The 20797-nt window shown below is 38.1% G+C and overlaps 1 protein-coding gene across 1 annotated transcript; it reads right to left on the reverse strand.

Annotated features, from left to right (window-relative positions):
• Nucleotides 1-3868: 3868 nt before the first annotated feature.
• On the reverse strand, nucleotides 3869-4877 carry LOC104736827 (uncharacterized). The gene is made up of 4 exons (XM_087480188.1): nucleotides 4623-4877; nucleotides 4430-4520; nucleotides 4208-4334; nucleotides 3869-4115 (listed from the first exon to the last, which is right to left on the reverse strand). The coding sequence occupies exons 1-3, from the start codon at nucleotides 4781-4783 to the stop codon at nucleotides 4233-4235; spliced, it is 354 nt and encodes a 117-aa protein (XP_087336314.1). The 5' UTR covers nucleotides 4784-4877; the 3' UTR covers nucleotides 3869-4115; nucleotides 4208-4232.
• Nucleotides 4878-20797: the final 15920 nt, after the last annotated feature.

Consider the following 20797-nt stretch of genomic DNA (forward strand, 5'->3'; position numbering starts at 1 on the left):
TATAAAACCATTCTATATTTGGCTTAACTTAGATAAGTGTTCACATCATGATTGTTTGCATCATACTCATTATGGATTGACATCTCTTATACTGCAACTGCATAAGAGTAATTGAAACCTCTTTCATTCCACCTGATCATATATCTTTGGTCTTAGCTTGTGTATTTTGTTTGATTGCATCATTCATACATTCATAATTATTCCAAACCCATAGAAAGAACATGTTTCACCCCATTATTGCTTGGCTTGACCTGCATTGCTTTGATCTCATCTTATCTGCTAGCATAACAACCATTTGGATTGATAACCCTTTGTACTACAACTGCATAGGGAATTGATACCCTGGGTGAAAATCCTTTTATCAATAATATAACCATAAAACAATGTAAAATATAATTTGAAATTAAAAAATGTTTATTAGGGGCTGCAATTAGGGTTATGCATTTTGAATAATATCAAGAAGAGTCAATAAGGTGAAATTACATTTGTTCTTCTTTTTAAATGAAAAATTAGCAAAAATCATGATTGTAAATTCAAACTTTGCTGGTCCATAGTGTCGACCAGCACATCCTCATGGTGTTAAAAGTCACCCATTGTAACCTACCGCATCCAACGCTCCTAGACTCAAACGACACCACCACCATAGAGAACATATAAAACAAATATCACAACGCTGTTGAGTTTGAAGAACCTAATGTCAGATATAAATGGGGAATAAATTAATGATGTTGAGGATTTGACGGAGATGCGAGGAATTGCATCGATCGATAAAAGTAGTGTATTGGTCGACACAGCTATTGATATGGAGGATTGCATCGGTCGATTCAAGGACGTTGCATCAGTCGATGGACAGAGTGTGTCGGCCGACGCAAGTGCACAGAGTCGACGCTGATGAGTCTGTATTTTGTAGGATTTTAACCATAGTTTTTACATTTGTTCTGAGTCTTTTGTTGGGTAAAAGTGTGTCTTTTAATCTTTTGTGAGACTTTAAAGTTTTTAGGTTACTTTGGAAGAAAACTGTTACGCCCCTACCGCCACCTCTTAGTGGGCTTGGATCCTATGTCCACTCCAGTCCAGGGGCCCACTTTCCTTAATGGGCCTCACGTCCTCTCACTAGGCCCGTGCGCCCATCCATATATGACGGTCTGTTAGCTACGTCCGGGAAGCTTTAAAGACTTGTTACCGTCCCTACAAATCACCACATGATATTTTCCTATGTTTTGTCCTCATCGTACAGTTCCGAAAGTCACTTCCCGGAAGGTCACCCATCCTAAGACTATTCCAACTCAAGCATGCTTAACTCAGGAGTTCTCTTAGGACCCTTGACCGAAAAGATAAGTGCATTTTGGTGACATAGGTGGCCAAATCAATTCTTTTTAACCTCTCTGCAAGTCTCTGAAACTGGGGTGTCACAGTTCACACCCACTACGTTGCGAACCAAGACTGTCACCCCCAACAGTGTGAGCCCACTCGACTCCACACTTGTCTTGGTTCGGCTCTGATACCACTTGTAACGCCCCGACCGCCAACCTCTCAGTGGGCACATGTCCACTCCCAATCCATGGGCCCATTTTCCTTAATGGGCCTTATGTCCTCTCACTAGGCCTGTGAGCCCATCTATATCTGACGGTCAGTTTGCTACGTTCGAGAGGTTTTAAAGACTTGTTACCATCCCTACAAATCACCACATGAACTTTCCCTGTTTTTTGTCCTCACTCGCACAGTTTCGACAGTCACTTCCTGGAAGGTCACCCATCCTAAGACTACTCTAGCTCAAGCACACTTAACTCTGGAGTTCTCTCAGGACACCTGACCAAAAAGATAAGTGTAATTTTGTGACATTGGTGGTCAAATCAATTCTTTTAAACCTCCCTACAAGTCTCTAAAATTGGGGTGTCATAGTAACTGAGTGTTTTGGGAATGAAAACATGCATCTGGATCCAATTTGGTAAACACTGGTCGAACTAGCAAGCAGATGAAGCAAACACAGAAAAAGCAACTAGGATAGACCGATCACGTCCCTGACACAAGTTTTCCTTTTTTTGTTTTAAACTGGCTCGGCCTCTAGAGACATAAGTTTTATTTTCTGAGACTATTCTATATCGAGAGATGGAGGGAGAAGATCTCTAATCCTTCTTGACACTTTGGAGAAGATTTCTAAACTTTATTTTTTATTCTTTTGCAGTTCAATTATGTTTTTTTTCATCAATGATTTGCTGTTATTGTTTCTCCATGTCTGAGTAGTTTCTCAATTGGGTTTAGGGGTTCAGAAGGTTTTCTAAGATTAATTGATGCTAGGTTTGTTAGATTAGGGATTGATCTTATTGTTCATCATCTATTATTGTTCTTAATGCTTAAGCTAGATTGATCACCTAGATTAAGATCTTAGGTTTAATACATTGGGACACGAAAAGTGTTTGCTGGAAAAGAACATAGGTGAGCAAGGTGATCCTTAGCCAACGAGAGTTGAAGTTAAGGCACATTGTGAACTAATCAAACCCGAACTTGTTAATGCTTGCTTGGTTTGCTACATTCAAACGAGAGTTTAGGGTTTACTAAATTCGTTTCTTTGATAGTTAATGCTGCGAGAGCAGGTTAACTTTATAGCTGTGATTAGAGTTCTAGAATGGTGTCTAATGCATCCCTATCTAATCATCTAAATTCGTGACCATAAACCCTAAAGATTCCCTGCGCCCAATATTCTCTATTGCGTTAAAACCACTTGTTTACTTTACGTTTTTAGATAGTTAATTGATTCACAAAATTTTCCATTGTCTTATCTATATTTAATCTGCATAATTTTATAGTGTAATTGTTTGGTCTCTGATCCTAAAGTGTTACAACAATACCTCTAGATCGTGGTTGAGTACACATTAGGTTATTAATTGACCTTTGATTAGACGCAAGTGCGCATAGTCGACACGTGTGTTCAGATTTTTTTGGTTTTATTGGTTTTGGGTATTGTTTGTGTTTGTGTATTCGCTTGTGTGTATAAACCTGTAGATGGAAGAGTATTTATAATAATACTTAGGAATCTCAATTGTTGTGTGTAATGTAGGTAAAGACAAAGTGTGATCGTGAAATTAAGGCGATGAAGAGGTGGATGATCTAAAGACTTGTTTGTTTTATGTTGTTGTTAGGTTGCTAGAATGGAATTTAGTGGTCTAGAATGGTTCTTTGGGTTGCTATTTCATTGCTTTATGACTTTGTTGGTTATTGGTGTTAAATTCACTGGTTATTGGTTATTATTTCTATTGGGTTTCTGGTTTAATCTTATTGATTATTTCCGCTGTACGCTTATTGGAGTTAGGATGTTAGTGAGTATGGGATCACTAGTTTAATATTATATTAAAAACAAAAAATGGGTTGGGTCGTTTCTAAGATATTATGAGGTTCATCGAATTTGAAGGCGGATTATCTTGCTCGGTCGTCTAGATCTTTAGCTTCTGCAATTTCGTTTGTAATCTCTATTCCTCCGGTTTGGTCTACCAATATTGGAGTTCTTTTCTAATTAATATTTAGTTGACAAAAAAATAGAAATGTACTTAAATATTTTATTGATTCTTTTGTTTAATTTTGTATGTGAGCTTTAAATCTATTAAATGTAAAATTGGCAGTTTCCTACACTAATAAAGTATTAAAAATAATTATAACTTATTAATTCAAAAGCGTAGGCCACTATGCATATCAATCATTACATAACAGTTTTTTTTGTTAGAACTGTTTTAAATATATTAAATTCAAATTTGACATTTTCTACACTAATAATAATGACAAATCATTAATACGTTATTTTTTTGCTTAAAATGAACACTAATTTTATGTATTTTAATTAATGCTCATACGAAAGCCATTTTTTTGACAGAAATTAGATAAATCAAGCTAATATTCATACCATACGTAACAAATGCACACTAGATATGTATTTGATAACAATAGACTGAAAACCGAAACACATGAAATTAAAACAGCAAAAGAGACAGAAATAAACAACTTTGAATTATCCGCATCAAAGAAATAAGAGAGGTGTTTTCAGATCAACTAAGTAAGATTGGTAGTTAGAGCTATGTTCTTCTCCAGCATCTCTATCTCCGATTTATCCATGTCAGTAATACCTATTATTAGTATCATAATTATTGTTATATCAATTGAAATTATCATATTTATATATATTTTTATGTAGTTGTCACATATATAATTAATTTACCGTCCTTGTCGATACAATCTTGAAGTCAAGCAAAGATACTTTCATTTAGCTTCTTTTGCTCATTTTCTTCATATTGCTTCTCCTCAATCGCTATCTCTATCTCGGAACGCAACTCCTTTCTTCGTCTCTGTATAATAAAATAATTATATGTACTGCAAAAGTATTATGAGGTAATAATAATAGTAGTAAATATATGGAATTAATTAAGAGAGGTATATATACCTCAAGCTCCATGGATCGCTTCACTAAAGAATCTAGATATTGAACCTTCTTCAACCTTGAATTTTGAGCCGAAACACGGTTTTCAATTATCCTACATATATAATTAAATATAAGACATTGAATTTAAAATTACAACTTGATTTAGATGATATGTATCAACAGGAAGATAAAGAAAAATGAAAAATTGTATAACCGTTTGAGCTTCTTAGGATCCATGGCAGGATCAATATTATGACGTCTACGAATGGTGAAGCCTGGCTTAACATAATATTGGAGGTAAACACCTTTCTTCTCTCCTGCTTGGCTATCAGTTGGGGAAACTCCAGAAGACGTCGCAATCACAGGGAAGCTCATTGAGTTAGTTTTGTAATTAAATTTGAGTAAATTTTTAAGCTTTGGTCAAACTTTTTTTAGTTATGAGAATACTACTATCGAGCGTTATTTTGATAGTGACGAAAGCACTAGTTAAAAAATCATATTTGCCTTTCATTTGGTTGTATCTTAGATTTTTTGCTATTTTAATTACATACTAGGCCAATGCATTTTCGCCAGATGTTAAGCCTTATCATTAGCATAATTTTCCATTTATTATATTTTCATATTTCAATTTGAAGGAAATGTTAATATCTTTTTCTAAAACTTGATCTAGAGGGTCATATTAATGGGTGCAATTATCATCATGGTGGTTGAGTGAGGCGATAGTTAACTATTAGAGGTGTCAAGCGGGCCACATACCCGCGGGCCAGGCCCAACTAGTACCATGGCGGGGCGGGCTTGGACGACGATTTTAGAGCCCATTAAATGGCGGGCCTAGCGGATTTGTCCATTGCGGATTGCGGGCAGAAGCGGGTTGACCCGTTGCGGATAGCGGGTTTGCGGGTGACCCGGTAAAGTATGAACCCTCTATTTCTATTAGAGACTCTTGTCTTGTGTTTGTGCATTCAAACAGAAACTAAAAGTCGAAACTCGAAAACCCTATTAGGTTTGTTTATCAAGAAAACTAAAGAGACTTTTCAGTTTGCTGCTCTTGTAGTCTTGTTATCACTTACGACATTGCAGAGATTTGGAGGCTGGAACATTGAAGGTTTTGCGGTTTGGAGGCTGAAGCCATAACCACATCTCTAATAGTAAGTTTGCTTTGATTGTATTTTGATTTTTCAGTTTTGTATTCTAACTTGTCAGTTGCAGGTTTCTGTATATGATTTATTGATTTAAATCATAGTAGTTCATGTGGAAAAAATCAATAGCTAGAATAAGAGTATGAATTTACGATACTTCATGGGTTCATCTGTGATTTGCAGGTTGACATATCTATGTTTGTGTAATTGTGTGTTTGTTTGATTACTTACTTACTTTGTACTTTTGGTAATTGTTATTTGCATGATTTGCAGGATTCTTATGAACTAAGATCAATAGATCTCGAATCTCAGAGAATCATCGACATTGCAAATGCTGAAAATGAGATGAGAGAGTGTGATGAATCAGGAGTATCTAAAAAGCAAAGAAGAAAAGTGTTTTGTGAAACAGAGTCATCTAAACAGCAGAAAAGGAAAGTGAGAGTTGAAGAAGAAACACCTAAAATGCAGAGGGAAAAAGTGTCATCAGAAGCATCAACGTCGAAGAAAAGGAATATTTTTGAGGATGAAGATGATGATGATGATGAAAGCTTTATTGATGGTGATGAAGATGACAAGGGAATGCCATCCAAACCAAAGAAGAGAAGGCAGTACTCAGACGTGTGGAAAGATTTTAAGTTGATTAATAAGGTTAATAGCTTGGGGAAGAGTGAAGAAAGAGCACAATGCATACACTGCAAGTAGGATTACGCTTTCAATGCACACAAAAATGGTACAAACACATATAAACACCATTTGAGAAGTTGTAAGATCAAGCTTAGAGATGGTGATATTAGTCAGATGATGGTATATGCAGAAGCAAGATTGCAAGCTAGGAGGATAGATCAACATGTTTTCAAATGGTCGCTAAGTCTATTATCCAACATGATCTCCCATTTTGTTATGTTGAGAATGAGAGAGTTAGGGAAGTTTGGAAGTACTTGAATGCGGATGTAAAGTTTTCAGTCGAAACACAGGTGCAGCAGATGTTTATAGGTTCTATGAGGGTGAGATGGATAACTTAAAAAGACAATTGGCTAATGTTCCTGGAAGGATTAGCTTCACTACTGACTTGTGGACTGCAATAACTCATGAGGGCTATATGTGCTTAACAGCACATTACATCGACAAAAACTCGAATCTGAAAAATAAAATCCTAGTTTTTTGTGCTTTGACTCCTCCACATACATGCACACACTTAGCAATGGAGATTCTTGAGAAATGGAAGGATTGGGGGATTGAAAAGAAAGCTTTTTCCATCACAGTAGACAATGCTAGTAACAATGATACAATGTAGGACATGGTCAAATCTCAGCTTATGATCAGAGATGATTTGTTGTGTGGAGGAGAGTTTTTCCATGTTAGATGCGCAGCACACATTCTTAATATCATTGTTCAACGGGGGTTGGTCACAATTGCTGATTCATTAGATAAGATTAGGGAAAGTATCAAGTTTGTTCAACAATCTACACATCGTGAGGTGTTATTTGCGAAGTGTGTTCAGAATGTTGGTTTAGATATGAAGGCTGGTTTGCTGTTGGATGTTACAACAAGGTTGAAATCTACGTACAAAATGCTGGACAGGGCTCTCAAGTATCGAGCTGCATTTTGTAATCTGAAAGTTGTAGATCCCAAAAACTACAAGTGTCACCCATCAGAAGAGGAATGTCATTGATTGAAGCAGCTGAGTGATTTCTTAGAGCCTTTTGATGTGATCACTAATCTTATCACATGTTCTACATATCCAACTTCTAACTTATACTTTATGCAAGTTTGGAAAATCCAAAGTTGGCTAACAATGAATGAGAAGAACCAAGATGCAGTAATCAGAGAAATGATTCTGCCAATGAAGGAGAGATTTGATAAGTACTGGGAAGAAGTTAGTGATACTTTTGCATGGCAACTGTGTTTGATCCGAGGTTGAAGCTGAGTCTTGCAGAATTATGTTTTGGAAAACTTGATATGAGCTCTTGTGAGAGAAAGATGGACCATTTGCGTTCTCAACTACGCAAGCTTTTTAAAGTATATGAGAATCAATCAAAGAGGACACAACCTTCAACAAAGACAAGTGAAAATGTTCAACATAATGATGGAGAACCAAGAGGAAACTTTAGTAGTTACAATGTAAGTTTCTTATGTTTTGTTTTGACTTATTATGTTATGTTTTGTTTCACAGGTTTTTTCTCTTATGATAATAAGTTTTTGATAATGTCATAGGATTTCTTGGCCATTCGTAAAGCAATTGTGGTTGTCAGTGGGAAGTCAGCTTTGGATTTGTACCTTGAGGAACCTGCATTGGAAATGAATGGTCTTGAGAGTTAGGACATTCTTAGATATTGGAAAGATAACTCTTCACGGTTTGGAGATTTGGCTTCCATGGCCCGTGATCTTCCTAGCATACCCATCTCGACTGTAGCTTCTGAGTCTTCTTTCAGTATTGGTACTAGAGTTCGTAACAATTATAGAAGCCACCTTCTACCCAAGAATGTTCAAGCATTAATTTGTTGTCGCAATTGGTTAAAGGGTTTTGAATCTTATGAAGGAGGTAAACACATTATTTTTTATTAGTTCTAAAAGCACCAATTGTGTATTAACAATGTTACTTTGTGATATATGTAGAAGAAGATTAAGTATATGTTGGAGAAGATGAGACAAAAGCTGCTAACGAAGAAGACGATTGAGTTTGAGTTCAGCTTTGAGTTGTTGGATTTTGTTTTAGTTTGATTTTACGGTTTGATTTTAGTTGTTTCAGTTCTGCTTCAAGTTTGAACATAAACCAATGTTTCAGTTTTCAGATTTGTGTTGTTTTGGATTGAATTTGAAGTTGCAAGTTTCAGATTTTATTTGCAGAATCCAATGTTTAGTTATATTGTTCTATTTGCAGGTTTTAAGCTGGTAGTTGTGTGACATGTGAGATTTTATTGCAGGTTTTGGATTGAAAGTTGCAGGTTTTGGATTTTATTACATGAATTTCAGGTTTGATATTTTTAAAAGTTGCAGGTTTTGGATTGAATTGCAGGTTTTCGTTTGTTTCTGCAGTTTTTAGAATCTCAATTCATGTTTTGCTCTTCACTTATGTTTAACTCAACAAACTCAATCTCTTTAGTCCACAATTATGTTTTCTCGACTCACATAAGTGATAGGTGAAACAAGGATTTTTCTATCTTAACCTATGAATGAATGAATGATGACATGCAAACAAACAGACTTAGGCTAAGATGATCAGAATGTAATGCAAGGTGTTTCAATTCCCTTATGATGTTGTAGCATAAAGGATGTCAATCCATAAAGAGTGTGATATGTAAGCAGTCAAGATGTGATCAATGCATTCAAGTTAAGCCAAATATCAAGTTGATTTGTTTATAACAACCTAATGACAAAAATGTAAATGCAGAAGATTAAAGCAACTTAAGACAATACTAATGCATAATTAAACTGTAGAACATGTGCAATAAACTATGCTAAGCAATAGAAAACTATTAACAAATGCAACTAAGAGCAAACTGAAATGAAACAGAACATAAACGAGGAAGTAAACTGGCGCTCGAGTAGCACTCGGTCGAATGCATGGTCGAGTGGGGGGGTCGAGTTGACTTCCGGATGAAAAACAGAGACAGAGCAACAATAAAAACAGAGCAAAATGAAAGTGAATCAAACAACAAGCAATAAACATGATTTAAACAGGGAAATCAATAGACAAAGAAAGGTCCTAAGGATGGATTCATGGGCTAGGCTTAAGCTATGGTTATCTAAACTGATCAACAAACCTCAATCAACAATGAGCTATCTCTAGACAATGATCTTCTAATACTTGCTGAAACTGACTTTCTTTGTGGTGTGGTGAAAGAAAGATGTATGGAATGATGATGTATGGAATGAATAGAAGTCAGGGTGTTTCAATTCCCCTTATGCAGTTGCAGTATAAGAGGTGTCAATCCTATCTGAGTGATTGTGAACAATTAAGATGTGCATATGAGTCTAAGTCAAGCCAATTGTAAAGATTGTTTGTCACTAACAATCCTAAAATGAGATATGAAATGCAGAAAGTAAAAACAACTAGAACAAGATACTAAATGCAAACAGAACAGACAAATTAAAGCTATAATGAAACTAGAACAGAGATAGACACTATGCTAATGAACTAATGCAAGACAAGTAATGAACAGGAAACTACGTGAATGCAATGGAAATGAAACAGGAATGAAACAAGACAATCACAAATTAAAAACACAAGTTCTGGGGATGAACTCGAGCAGCACTCGACCAAGTGTAGGTCGAGTATGTGGTCGAGCTAGACTTAAACGTGAAAACAGAGCAACACAAGAAAAACAGAGCAATGCAGAAACTAATCAAACAACAAGCAAGCAATGATATTTAGACTAAGATTTCAATAAACAAAGAAGGCCTTGAGGAGGGATTCATGGGCTAAGCTAATCATTGTGGTTATCTAACTTGGTCAACAAATATCAAGCAAACATTGAGCTGATCTCTAGACATACTATTCTAATACATGTTTAATCCACTCTCATGGCAAGAAACAATCAAACCTATGCATTTCTAGACTTGTTCTCACAAAGTAAAGAATCTACACAAGCAGGCATTAAGCAATACATCTCAAACCAAACAAGACTTCTAATCTCTTAGCAAGCCTACTGGTAAGCTCTAGATCTAGCCTTATCTATGCTCTTTAGACATTGGTGTGATGCTAAGATGCTTGAAATCAAACCCTACCTTCTCAGATATAGGATCAGCATTAAGATCATCTAGCTTAGAAGAGATCTACAACAATCAAGCTTGACCAAATCAAACAAACCACAAGATCAACCCAGCCTAACCCATCCTCAAGGTCCTAAGCAAACTACTCACAAGAACACATGGTGAAATATGTCAAAAACCCAGAAAATAATGAAACTTGCATCATTAGAAAGATGAAACAGAGATCTACAATATTGATGAAGGAATAAAACTCGAAATCTTAATACTTTGAAAGTTATGAAACAAACAAAATATAAGAATCTAGTCTTTCTCTCTCAAACAAGTACAAAATCTAAAAATAAAAGAAAGTGCAAAAGGAATAAAATCTAAAAAAGGTAAAAACTAGGTTTTCGACTCTCTAAAAAGCTGGACTCTTTGGTGGCTGCAGGTACAAGGGCCTTATATAGGAGGTGAGATGGAAGCCCTAAAAATACAAAAAAAGTCAAAGTAGTCAACGGCTCGGTCAACTTGACCAGTGCTCGGTCGAGTGGCTGGTCGAGCTGGCTTCTCTCGTGCATTCTCCACTTGGTCGAGTCCTCCTCAGCACACGGTCGAGTGGTGCGGTCGAATTGGACTCCGGACCTTGATTCTACAGCCTTAACTCTCTTGTTTTCTCCTCAGGATTGCTTCACTTCTCCTCAGCATTGCTTTCAGTCTTGAGGTACTAGCACAAAGCTCTTGCCAACACCTTCTTTGCTAGGAAGGAAACTGGAAACATCAATGAGGGAGAGCTAAAGATGATTGACTTGGCTCTCAATGGAGTTCTTCTTCAAGCAAGGAATGGAACCATCATCCTTGGTAGCACTGTGGAGACTGATCTTGCAATGGTGCTGATAGACCATATGATATATTTGAGAAGTTGGGTAGGCAAGCTTGAGAACAAGGGTTCAAGAGGAGCACTTACCATTGGAGGCATCATTACTCCAATTCTTCAAGCTGCTAACATTCCACTTAGAGGAGAAGGGGTCTCACCAAGATGGATTGATTCCAGCTACCTAACCTCTACACTCATCCTAGCCAAGGAGATGCATCAAGGAAACCATATCTTTAACTTTGAGCTGCCAACAGTTGGGAAGAAACAAGTGATCCTACCAAACAAAGAGCTCACTACCATTCAAGAAGGAGCCAACATTGATTTTTGGCCAGCTGATGAGTACTTATTTGATGGAGTAGTACAGCCTAGAGTTGATTCAGTTGGAGATGTAGAGATGGATGATGGAGAGGAGCAGTTCTACTTTGAGAACTATGAGCCCAATCCAAGGGATAGTAGAGGAGTGAGAGAGCATAGCAAGAGGTTGACATTGCTGCAAAAGTGGAACAAATGGCATGGGAAGAGGTTTGACAAGCTCAAGAAGAAGGTGACCAACATGGCTAAGTCCATTAGAGGCCTGAAGAAGGAAGTTGCTGACTTGAAGAGTGGAAACTCTTCACCAACTCCATCAAGCCCTTTGAGGAGGAGTGGCTCAACTAGAGCACTTTCAAGAGTTGCAAACCCTGTGGAACCAGCTAGGGCTTCAATGTATGAGCCAAATCAGAGGAAGAGGAGCTCAAGTACCAGAGAACAACAGTTTTCGAGGCACTCGACCGGGTCACTCGAGCACCTTGGAGCCACTCGACCAAGTTCCAGCCTAGACCACCATTTGGCTTCCCACCTCCAGCTGCTTATCCAGGCTATCCAGGTTACCCCCCCATACCACCCCAATACTTTATGGATCCAGCACAATACCATCAGTACCAGCAGTACCAGACTCAAGATATGGAGACTCGCGGTCCAGCTCGACCCCCCCACTCGGACATGCACTCGACCGAGTCACGGTCGATTGGCATTGTCGAGCTGCCCCAATCACCTTCCTCCAGTCACCAGCAGGACCCCAGCTACACCTTTGATAGTATGCAAGAGGATGTGGACAGCTTCTTCTCCAATCCTTGAGGTAACATTATCACCTTACCATTGTATATACCATAGCATTTCATATGTTTTGTTTTGTTTTAAGTCTTGAATCCTCAATCAAATTTCTTTTACACAAGGGACTGTGTGATTTAAGTTTGGGGGAGGGTTTGAGATAGCATTTGATGTTGTGTTTTGTTTTCTTATTTCAAATTTTTATCATCATCATGTTAGCACTTGCATAATCATCTAAGGCATAGGAAAACCATAAATATTTGAAATTTTTTTGCAAAAATCTTTATAAAAAAAGAGTGTTCATGTAGTTTGCATTGCATATTTAAGTATTTTGTTTATCATATAGGACTGTTTGCATTAGGGATCTATGATGAGTTTTTCTTTGTTAGCTTGCTTAATTCACTAGACTAGGATCAATGCCCAAGTTAATAGTACTTTGATGCTAGTTGAGTGGTTAGAAGCATAAGATTGAACCAAGCCTTGAATTCCTGAATTGCATTTGGTCTAAATTGAAGCATGTTGTGATTTGATGCCATTTCCTATCTATAAGAACCTAATATTGACTGTTAATTATCAATGTATGCATTGCTTTAAACTCATGGATACCATATACTTATTTGGATCATCTTTCTCCTTTTGCCACTCTTGTTGATCCAAGTAGCTGATTTCACTTTTAAATCAGTTTCCCTACCCCTAACCAAACCTTCTTTCAAGCCATGTTTATTCTTGTGTGTGTGAGGCCTATTTTTGGGATTGAGCTTGGTAGAAAGTGTTAGGTTTGAACTGACAAGAGTAAAACCTTGTGTAGTTCTAGTTTGCATTTTTCAAACTAGATAGGACTAGGTGGTTCACTTGTTGGGTTTGGGACTTGGCTGTCATGAAAAGAAAAGAGGAAAAAGAGAAAGAAAAGGTTAGAGTCTTTAGGAGGGGAATGTGTTTAAGTAAATTTAAAGTCTAGTGAAAGAATGGGAAGAATAAGGTTATCTAAGATGGTTCTAGTTAAAGAAAAGAAAAGAAAGCAAAGTGAAGTTTAACAAAAAGCTTATATGTCTTAAGAATAAGAAGAAAAGAGAACCATAGCAATAAGAAAAAAAAAATCCCCATTCCACTAGAAAGATCAATTAAGAAACCTCTCCTAAGACTTGAAAACCAAAAGAGAAAAGGGTGAAAGAGAAAAGAAGAAGTTAAAGGGTAGCACTAGGATCATTTGGGTTTAGATTGATAGGATAAACACTTTGGGTACCTTTGGGTAGACAATGCTTTATTCTTGTATGTGTCTAGGTGTTCTTACCTTTAGCATTCTTCTAAAGCTCAATCCATTTTTTTTATTGAGAGAACCTTGATATTGATAAGCCCTACTCTAAAAAGAGACCATCATTGTCTCTAAACCTTTTACTGCCAAGCCAAATGAGTTTAAGCATTGCATAGAATTGATTCATGTTCTTGATTAATGAATGTTAAAGGAAATGGTTGATTTGAATGCATGTGGATGTCTAAGGCTCAAATCAGTGAAGGTTGTGACATGCTTGTCTAAAGTCTTTAAGTATAGCTCATTCAACTTGCATCATAGTACTAGTAACTTGGACATTGATTCTAGATAGTCTATTTGCAAGCTTTAGGAGCTGAGATCCCACTTTCAAACCTCATCTACCTTCTTATGTCTTGTTTATTTGCTTGAGGGCAAGCAAAGACTAAGTTTGGGGGTGTTGATGTTCATATATTTTACCATGTTTTCCCTTAGTTTATTCACATCTTTTGCATCTTTTGCTAGCCATTTTCATCATTATTGTGTAGCTTTAGGACTAATCATGCATTAGAGTATAGTTGCATTGCATTTGCATCTTTTCATGCATAAACAGGTGATTTTGGAGCTTAAGGAGCATGGAAACAATCCTGAGGAGAAGTGAAGCAATCTTGAAGGGAAAGCAAGAGAGTTAAGGCTGAAGAACCAAGGTCCAGAGTCCAACTCGACCAAGCACTCGACCGAGTGGGTAGATGGACTCGACCGAGTGGGTAGATGGACTCGACCGAGTGGAGTGTGCACGAGAGAAGCCAGCTCGACCATGGACTCGACCGAGCACTGGTCGAGTTGACCGAGCCGTTGACTACTTTGACTTTTTCTATTTTTAGGGCTTCCACCTCCTCACCTATATAAGGCCTTGTACCTGCAGCCACCAAAGTGTGTAACTTTTTAGATATTCCCTAAACCTAGTTTTTACCTTTTTTAGTTTTATTCCTTTTGCATTTTTATTTTTAAGATCTTGTACTTCCTTAAAAAAGAAGACTAGATTCTTATATTTTGTTGGTTCTATAACTTTCAAGATATTGAGAATTTGAGTTTCATCCTTTCATCAATATTGAAGATCTTTGTTTAATCTTTCTAATAATGCAAGTTTCAATATTTTCTGGGTTTTTGACTTTGATCACCATGTATTGTTGTGAGTAGTTTCCTTAGGATCTTGAGGATGGGTTAGGATGGATTGATCTTGTGGTTTGTGTGACTTGGTCAAGCTTGATTATTGTAGATCTCTTCTAGGGTAGATGATCTTAATGCTGATTCTATATCTGAGAGGGTAGAGTCTGATTTCAAGCTTCTTAGCATCACACCAATGTTTAGGAAGCATAGATAAGGCTAGATCTAGAGCTTACCATTAGGCTTGCTAAGAGATTAGAGGTCTTGTTTGGTTTGAGATGTATTGCTTAATGCCTGCTTGTGTAGATTCTTTACTGTGTGAGAACAAGTCTAGAATTGCATAGGTTTGATTGTTTCTTGACCATGAGAGTGGGAGAAACTTGTCTTAGATTAATATGTCTAGAGGTTAGCTCAAAGTTTGCTTGAGATTTGTTGACCAAGTTAGATAACCACAATGATTAGTCCATCCCATGAATCCATCCTCATGACCTTCTTTGTTTATTGAAATCTTAGTCTTAATCCTGTTGCTTGCTTGTTGTTTGATTGGATTTAGCATTACTCTGTTTTTATTGCATTGCTCTGTTTCTGCGTCTAGTCTAGCTCGACCACCCACTCGACCTACACTCGGTCGAGTGTTGCTCGAGTTCATCCCCAGAACTCTGTGTCTATGATTTGTGTTTGTCTTGTTTCATTCCTGTTTCATTCCAGTTGCATACATTTAGTTTTCAGTTCATTAATTATCTTGCATTAGTTCATTAGTAGTAGTCTGTGTTTCTGTTCTTGCTTTATCACTGTTTCAATCATTCAGTTTCATTTGCATCTAGTTGTTAGTTCTTGTAGTTTATTTTCTGCATTTTACATTTTCTTCCTAGGATTGTTAGTGACAAACAATCTTTACATTTGTCTTAACTTAGATTCATATGCATATCTTAATTGTTCACAAACACTCATTTAGGATTGATACCTCTTGTACTGCAATAGCATAAGGGGAATTGAAACACCCATCCATCATTTCATTCATATCTCACCATTGCATACATCATCATTCACACCACAATAGAAAGCTTGTTTCAAGAAGGTAGGTGAGGTTTGAAAGTGGGATCTCAGCTCCTAAAGCTTGCAAATAGACTATCTAGAATCAATGTCCAAGTTACTAGCACTATGATGCAGGTTGAATGAGCTATACTTAAAGACTTTAGACAAGCATATCACAACCTTCACTGATTTGAGCCTTAGATGTCCACATGCATTCAAATCAACCATTTCCTTTAACATTCATTAATCAAGAACATGAATCAATTAGGTGCAATGCTTAAACTCATTTGGCTTGGCAGTAAAAGGTTTAGAGACAATGATGGTCTCTTTTTAGAGTAGGGCTTATCAATATCAAGGTTCTCTCATAAAAAAAAAAAATGGATTGAGCTTTAGAAGAATGCTAAAGGTAAGAACACTTAGACACATACAAGAACAAAACCTTGTCTACCCAAAGGCACCCAAAGTGTTTATCCTATCAATCTAAACCCAATTGATCCTAGTGCTACCCTTTAACTTCTTTTCTTCTTTTTCACCCTTTTCTCTTTTGGTTTTAAAGTCTTAGGAGAGGTTTCTTATTTGATCTTTCTAGTGGAATGGGGGATTCTTACTTATTTGCTATAGTTCTCTTTTCTTCTTATTCTTAAGACATATAAGCATTTTGCTAGACTTCTCTTTTCTTTCTTTCTTTTCTTTAACTAGAACCATCTTTAAACAACCTTATTCTTCCCATTCTTTCACTAGACTTTAGATTTACTTAAACACATTCCCCTCCTAAAGACTCTAACCTTTTCTTTCTCTTTTTCCTCTTTTCTTTTCATAACAGCCAAGTCCCAAACCCAACAAGTGAACCACCTAGTCCTATCTAGTTTGAAAAATGCAAACTAGAACTACACAAGGCTTTACTCTTGTCAGTTCAAACCTAACACTTTCTACCAAGCTCAATCCCAAAAATAGGCCTCACACACACAAGAATAAACATGGCTTGAAAGAAGGTTTGGTTTAGGGGTAGGGGAACTGATTCTAATGATTCAATCAGCTACGTGGATCAACAAGAGTGGTAAAAAGGAAGAAGATGATCCAAATATGTATATGGTATCCATGAGTTTAAAGCAATGCACACATTGATAATTGAAAGTCAATATTAGGTTCTTATAAATAGGAAATGGTTTCAAATCTCAACATGCTTCAATTTAGACCAAATGCGATGTAGGAATTCAAGGCTTGGTTCAATCTTATTCTTCTAACCACTCAACTAGCATCAAAGTACTATTAACTTGGGCATTGATCCTAGTCTAGTGAATAAACAAGCTAACAAGGGAATACTCATCATAGATCCCTAATGCAAATACTATACAATCCTACATGAAACATGCTAAACAAGATCCTAATGTGCAGTGCAAACTACATGAACACTCTTTTTTTATAAAGATTTTTGCAAAAAATTTCAAATTTTTAGGGTTTTTCTATGCCTTAGATGCTATGCAAGTATTAACATGATGATGCTAAAAATTTGAAATAAGAATCACAAACCACAATGTCAAATGCTATCTCAAACCCTCCCCCAAACTTAAATCACACAGTCCCTGTGTGAAAGAAATTTGATTGAGGATTCAAGATGAAAAACAAAAAACAAAACACAATGTCAAATGCAATGATATCTACAAGTGAAGGTGATAGTGGTACCTTAGGGATTGTGGAAGTAGTTGTCCACATCCATATGCATGCTGTCATAGGAGTAGTTGGGGTCTTGTTGGTGACTTGGAGGTGGAGATTGGGGCAGCTCGACGATGAGAATCGACCGGGACTCGGTCGAGTACGTGCTCGAGTGGGGGGGTTGAGCTGGACCACGAGTGTCAAAATGTTGACCTTGCTGCTGGTAGAACTGCTGGTAGAGTGCTGGATCCATGAAGTACTGGGGTGGGATGGGAGGGTAACCTTGATATCCTGGATAAGCAGCTGGAGGTGGGAAACCATAGGGTGATCTGGGCTGGAACTCGGCCGAGTGCATTGGAGGTGCTCGGTCGAGTGGGTGCTCGAGTGGGGGGGGGTCGAGTACCTTGAAAATGGTTGTTCTCGGGTACTTGAGCTCCTCTTCCTCTGATTTGGCTCATACATTGAAGCCCTAGCTGGTTCCACAGGGTTCGCAACTTTAGAAAGTGCTCTAGTTGAGCTACTCCTCCTCAAAGGGCTTGATGGTGTAGGTGAAGAATTCCCACTCTTCAACTCAGCAATCTCCTTCTTTAAGCCCTTGATAGACTTAGCCATGTTGGTCACCTTCTTCTTCAGCTTATCAAACCTCTTCCCATGCCATTTGTTCCATTTTTGCAAAAGGGTTAATCTCTTGGTAGCCTCCCTCACTCCTCTACTATCTCTTGGGTTGAGCTCATAATCCTCAAAGTAAAATTGCTCCTCCCCATCAGCCATTTGCACATCTCCAGCTTCATCAACTCTAAGTTGAACTATCCCATCAAACAAATGCTCCTCAGCTGGCCAAAAGTCAATGTTGGCTCCTTCTTGAATGGTGGTGAGCTCTTGGTTAGGCCAAATCAGTTGCTTTTTCCCAAGTGTTGGAAGTTCAAAGTTGAAAATGTGATTCCCTTGATGCATCTCCTTGGCTAGGATGAGAGTAGAGGTGAGGTAGCTAGAGTCAATCCATCTTAGTGAAACCATTTCTCCTCTAAGTGGAACCTTAGCGGCTTGTAGGATTGGAGTAATGATGCCTCCAATGGTTAGTGCTCCTCTTGATCCTTTATTCTCAAGTAAATCATGTGGTCAATGAGCACCATTGCTAGGTCAGTCTCCACAGTGCTCCCAAGAATGATGGTACCATTTCTTGCTTGGAAGATGACTCCATTGAGAGCCAAATCAATCATCTTTAGCTCCCCCTCATTAATGTTCCCAGTTTCCTTCCTAGCAAAGAAAGTGTTGGCAAGAGCTTTGTGGAAGTACCTTAGGACTGTGCTCCTTATCCTTGAACTCTTGGAATTGGAGGATGAGTAGTATTTGTTGTCCCCAATGGTTTCCCATACAGCATAGAGCTCTTCTCTTGGAATCATCAAACTCCTATTGCTCCCAACCTCAAAACCAAACACATTGGCTATCTTCTTCATTGAAAGTTCATACATTTTCCCCTTGATTGTGAAAGCAATGTGACCAGCTCCAAACTCAGCATCCTTCCTTGCATATGTATGCAGCTTGACTGTGGCTAGAAACTCACAACTCTCTTCTTTGTAGCCCTCCATGCAAAGCCCCATAAACTTAGTTAGGTTGCTCTTCTCAAAGAGATACTCCACATCTTCACCAATGGCTAGCTTCTCCATGGTTTCCTTGTGTGGATATCTAGTCCCTAAGAACTCCATTCTCATGAAAGCATCATAAAGTTGCCTCTTTGACAACCCACAAGACTCAGCTTCTCCATCATCCTCTATCTCTTCTTTTTCACTTTCTTCCTCACTCTCATTCTCACTCTCCTCTTGTTCAACCTCAACTGCTGGCTTCTTCCCTTTGGCCTTGTGTCTCCTCATGAACTCATTGAGAGTTGACTCCCTTTCCTCCTCACTTTCAGTCCTCTCAGGATCTTCCTCAACTCTCTCTCTCCTTGGACGCGGCATCTGGCTCGACCGGCTGCTCGAACCACCATTCGGTCGAGTGCATGATCGAGTGGGGCGTTGAGTGGCCCTTCCAGCTTCTCCTCTTGATTCAAGGCTAGCATCATGAAGTTCCATGGAGGTTGCAGCGGTTTGTTGAGACTTCCTAGTGATTCTTGAAGACATTTTTCAAATAGAACTGAAGGGAATAGACTCAAAGCTCAAAGTTAATAGGTTAGTGAACCAAAAACTTGAAAGAACTAAGCTTGAGCAAAAGATAAGCTATGAGAGAGACTTTAAAACTTGAATTCAATGGTTTTGAGCAAATGAGAGAATGTGAGAGGTATAATTTCGTGCAAGGTCTATATAAAGAAGCTAAGGGGACAAACAGACAAGGGTGGAGCGTCCATACCATTCAAATTTGAAATGGGAATCTTTGACCTGCTTTTTGCTGCCACTCGACCCCACACTCGACTGTACACGGTCGAGCACCTTGACTAAATTTTGAAATTTCAAAATTTTTCTTCTTGCTCTTCCCTCCACTCGATCGTTCTAGCGATTTGAAGATCAAATGGGCCTCAATTCCTTCCTAGCTCGGTCGAGTACCTCTCGTGGGTAGGTCGAGTGGGCTTGCGAGTCTCCTTCTCCAAATCTAAATCTCTCCTTACCCAACTACATTTTCACCTAAAGGCCTGTCCAACACAAACATAAAAGAAAACACATCAAAACTACAAGGAAAATAAACCATATTTACAAAGGATACCTTAGGGACTTCCTCCCTAGTGAGCTTGTTTAAAGTCACTAAGCTTGACTTTGGTGTCCTTTTTAAACCTTGTTTAGATACCAAGGAGGTGATGAAATCCTTCCTGGAACCTCTTGATCAATGTGAAGTTGATCCTTGATCACCTCACCCTTAACACACAAACCATGTTTCTTCTTGATTTTGAGCCTTGGTCTTGCTTTCTTTAAGGACCTCTTGTTCAGCTTAACTTGAAGATCCTCAACCATACTAGTCAACTCTTGAACTGACCTCTTAAGCTTTTCCACAGAATCATCTTGAAAGGAGAGCTTAGCCTTTGGAGTTGCTTCACCACTTGAACCTTCTTGACCTCCTTTGTCCTTGATAGTAAAAGGTTGATCATCAATGGTAGGAAGGTTGGTTGGGTTATAGATGTTAAACTTCATGGCTATATCTTCAGCAATGTTCAAGGTCACAAGACCCTCTTTCACATCAATAACTGCTCCAACAGTGGCTAGGAATGATCTTCCAAGAATGATTGGATCTTCAGGTTCCTTGTCCATCTCCAACACCACAAAATCAGTGTGAACCCTTGCCTTCCCTATCTTGACTGGAACATTCTCCAACCTTCCAACTATCTCCTTGTTTGACCCATCAGCTAGACATATATGAAGGTTGGTGGATTTGAAATCAGTTCTCCCAAGCTTTTGTGCTATGGAGTATGGCATCACACTTGTTGAAGCTCCCAAATCACAAAGGCATTGGTTGTAGTGAAGATAGCTAAGTGTGCAAGGCAGATAGAATGGACCTGGATCCTTAAG

Source organism: Camelina sativa, chromosome 13 (assembly GCF_030686135.1).
Source record: "Camelina sativa cultivar CO46 ecotype springtype chromosome 13, ASM3068613v1".
NCBI classification, from domain to species: Eukaryota; Viridiplantae; Streptophyta; class Magnoliopsida; order Brassicales; family Brassicaceae; genus Camelina; species Camelina sativa.

What these genes read in the sequence shown, in the direction of transcription:
- LOC104736827 (XM_087480188.1), bottom strand. Translation starts at nt 4,783, where the DNA reads ATGAGCTTCCCTGTGATTGCGACGTCTTCTGGAGTTTCCCCAACTGAT. An exon ending in GATCCTAAGAAGCTCAAACG is followed by an intron (nt 4,521 to 4,622) that starts GTTATACAATTT and finishes TTATATATGTAG; the next exon opens with GATAATTGAAAACCGTGTTT. An exon ending in AGCGATCCATGGAGCTTGAG is followed by an intron (nt 4,335 to 4,429) that starts GTATATATACCT and finishes TTTATTATACAG; the next exon opens with AGACGAAGAAAGGAGTTGCG.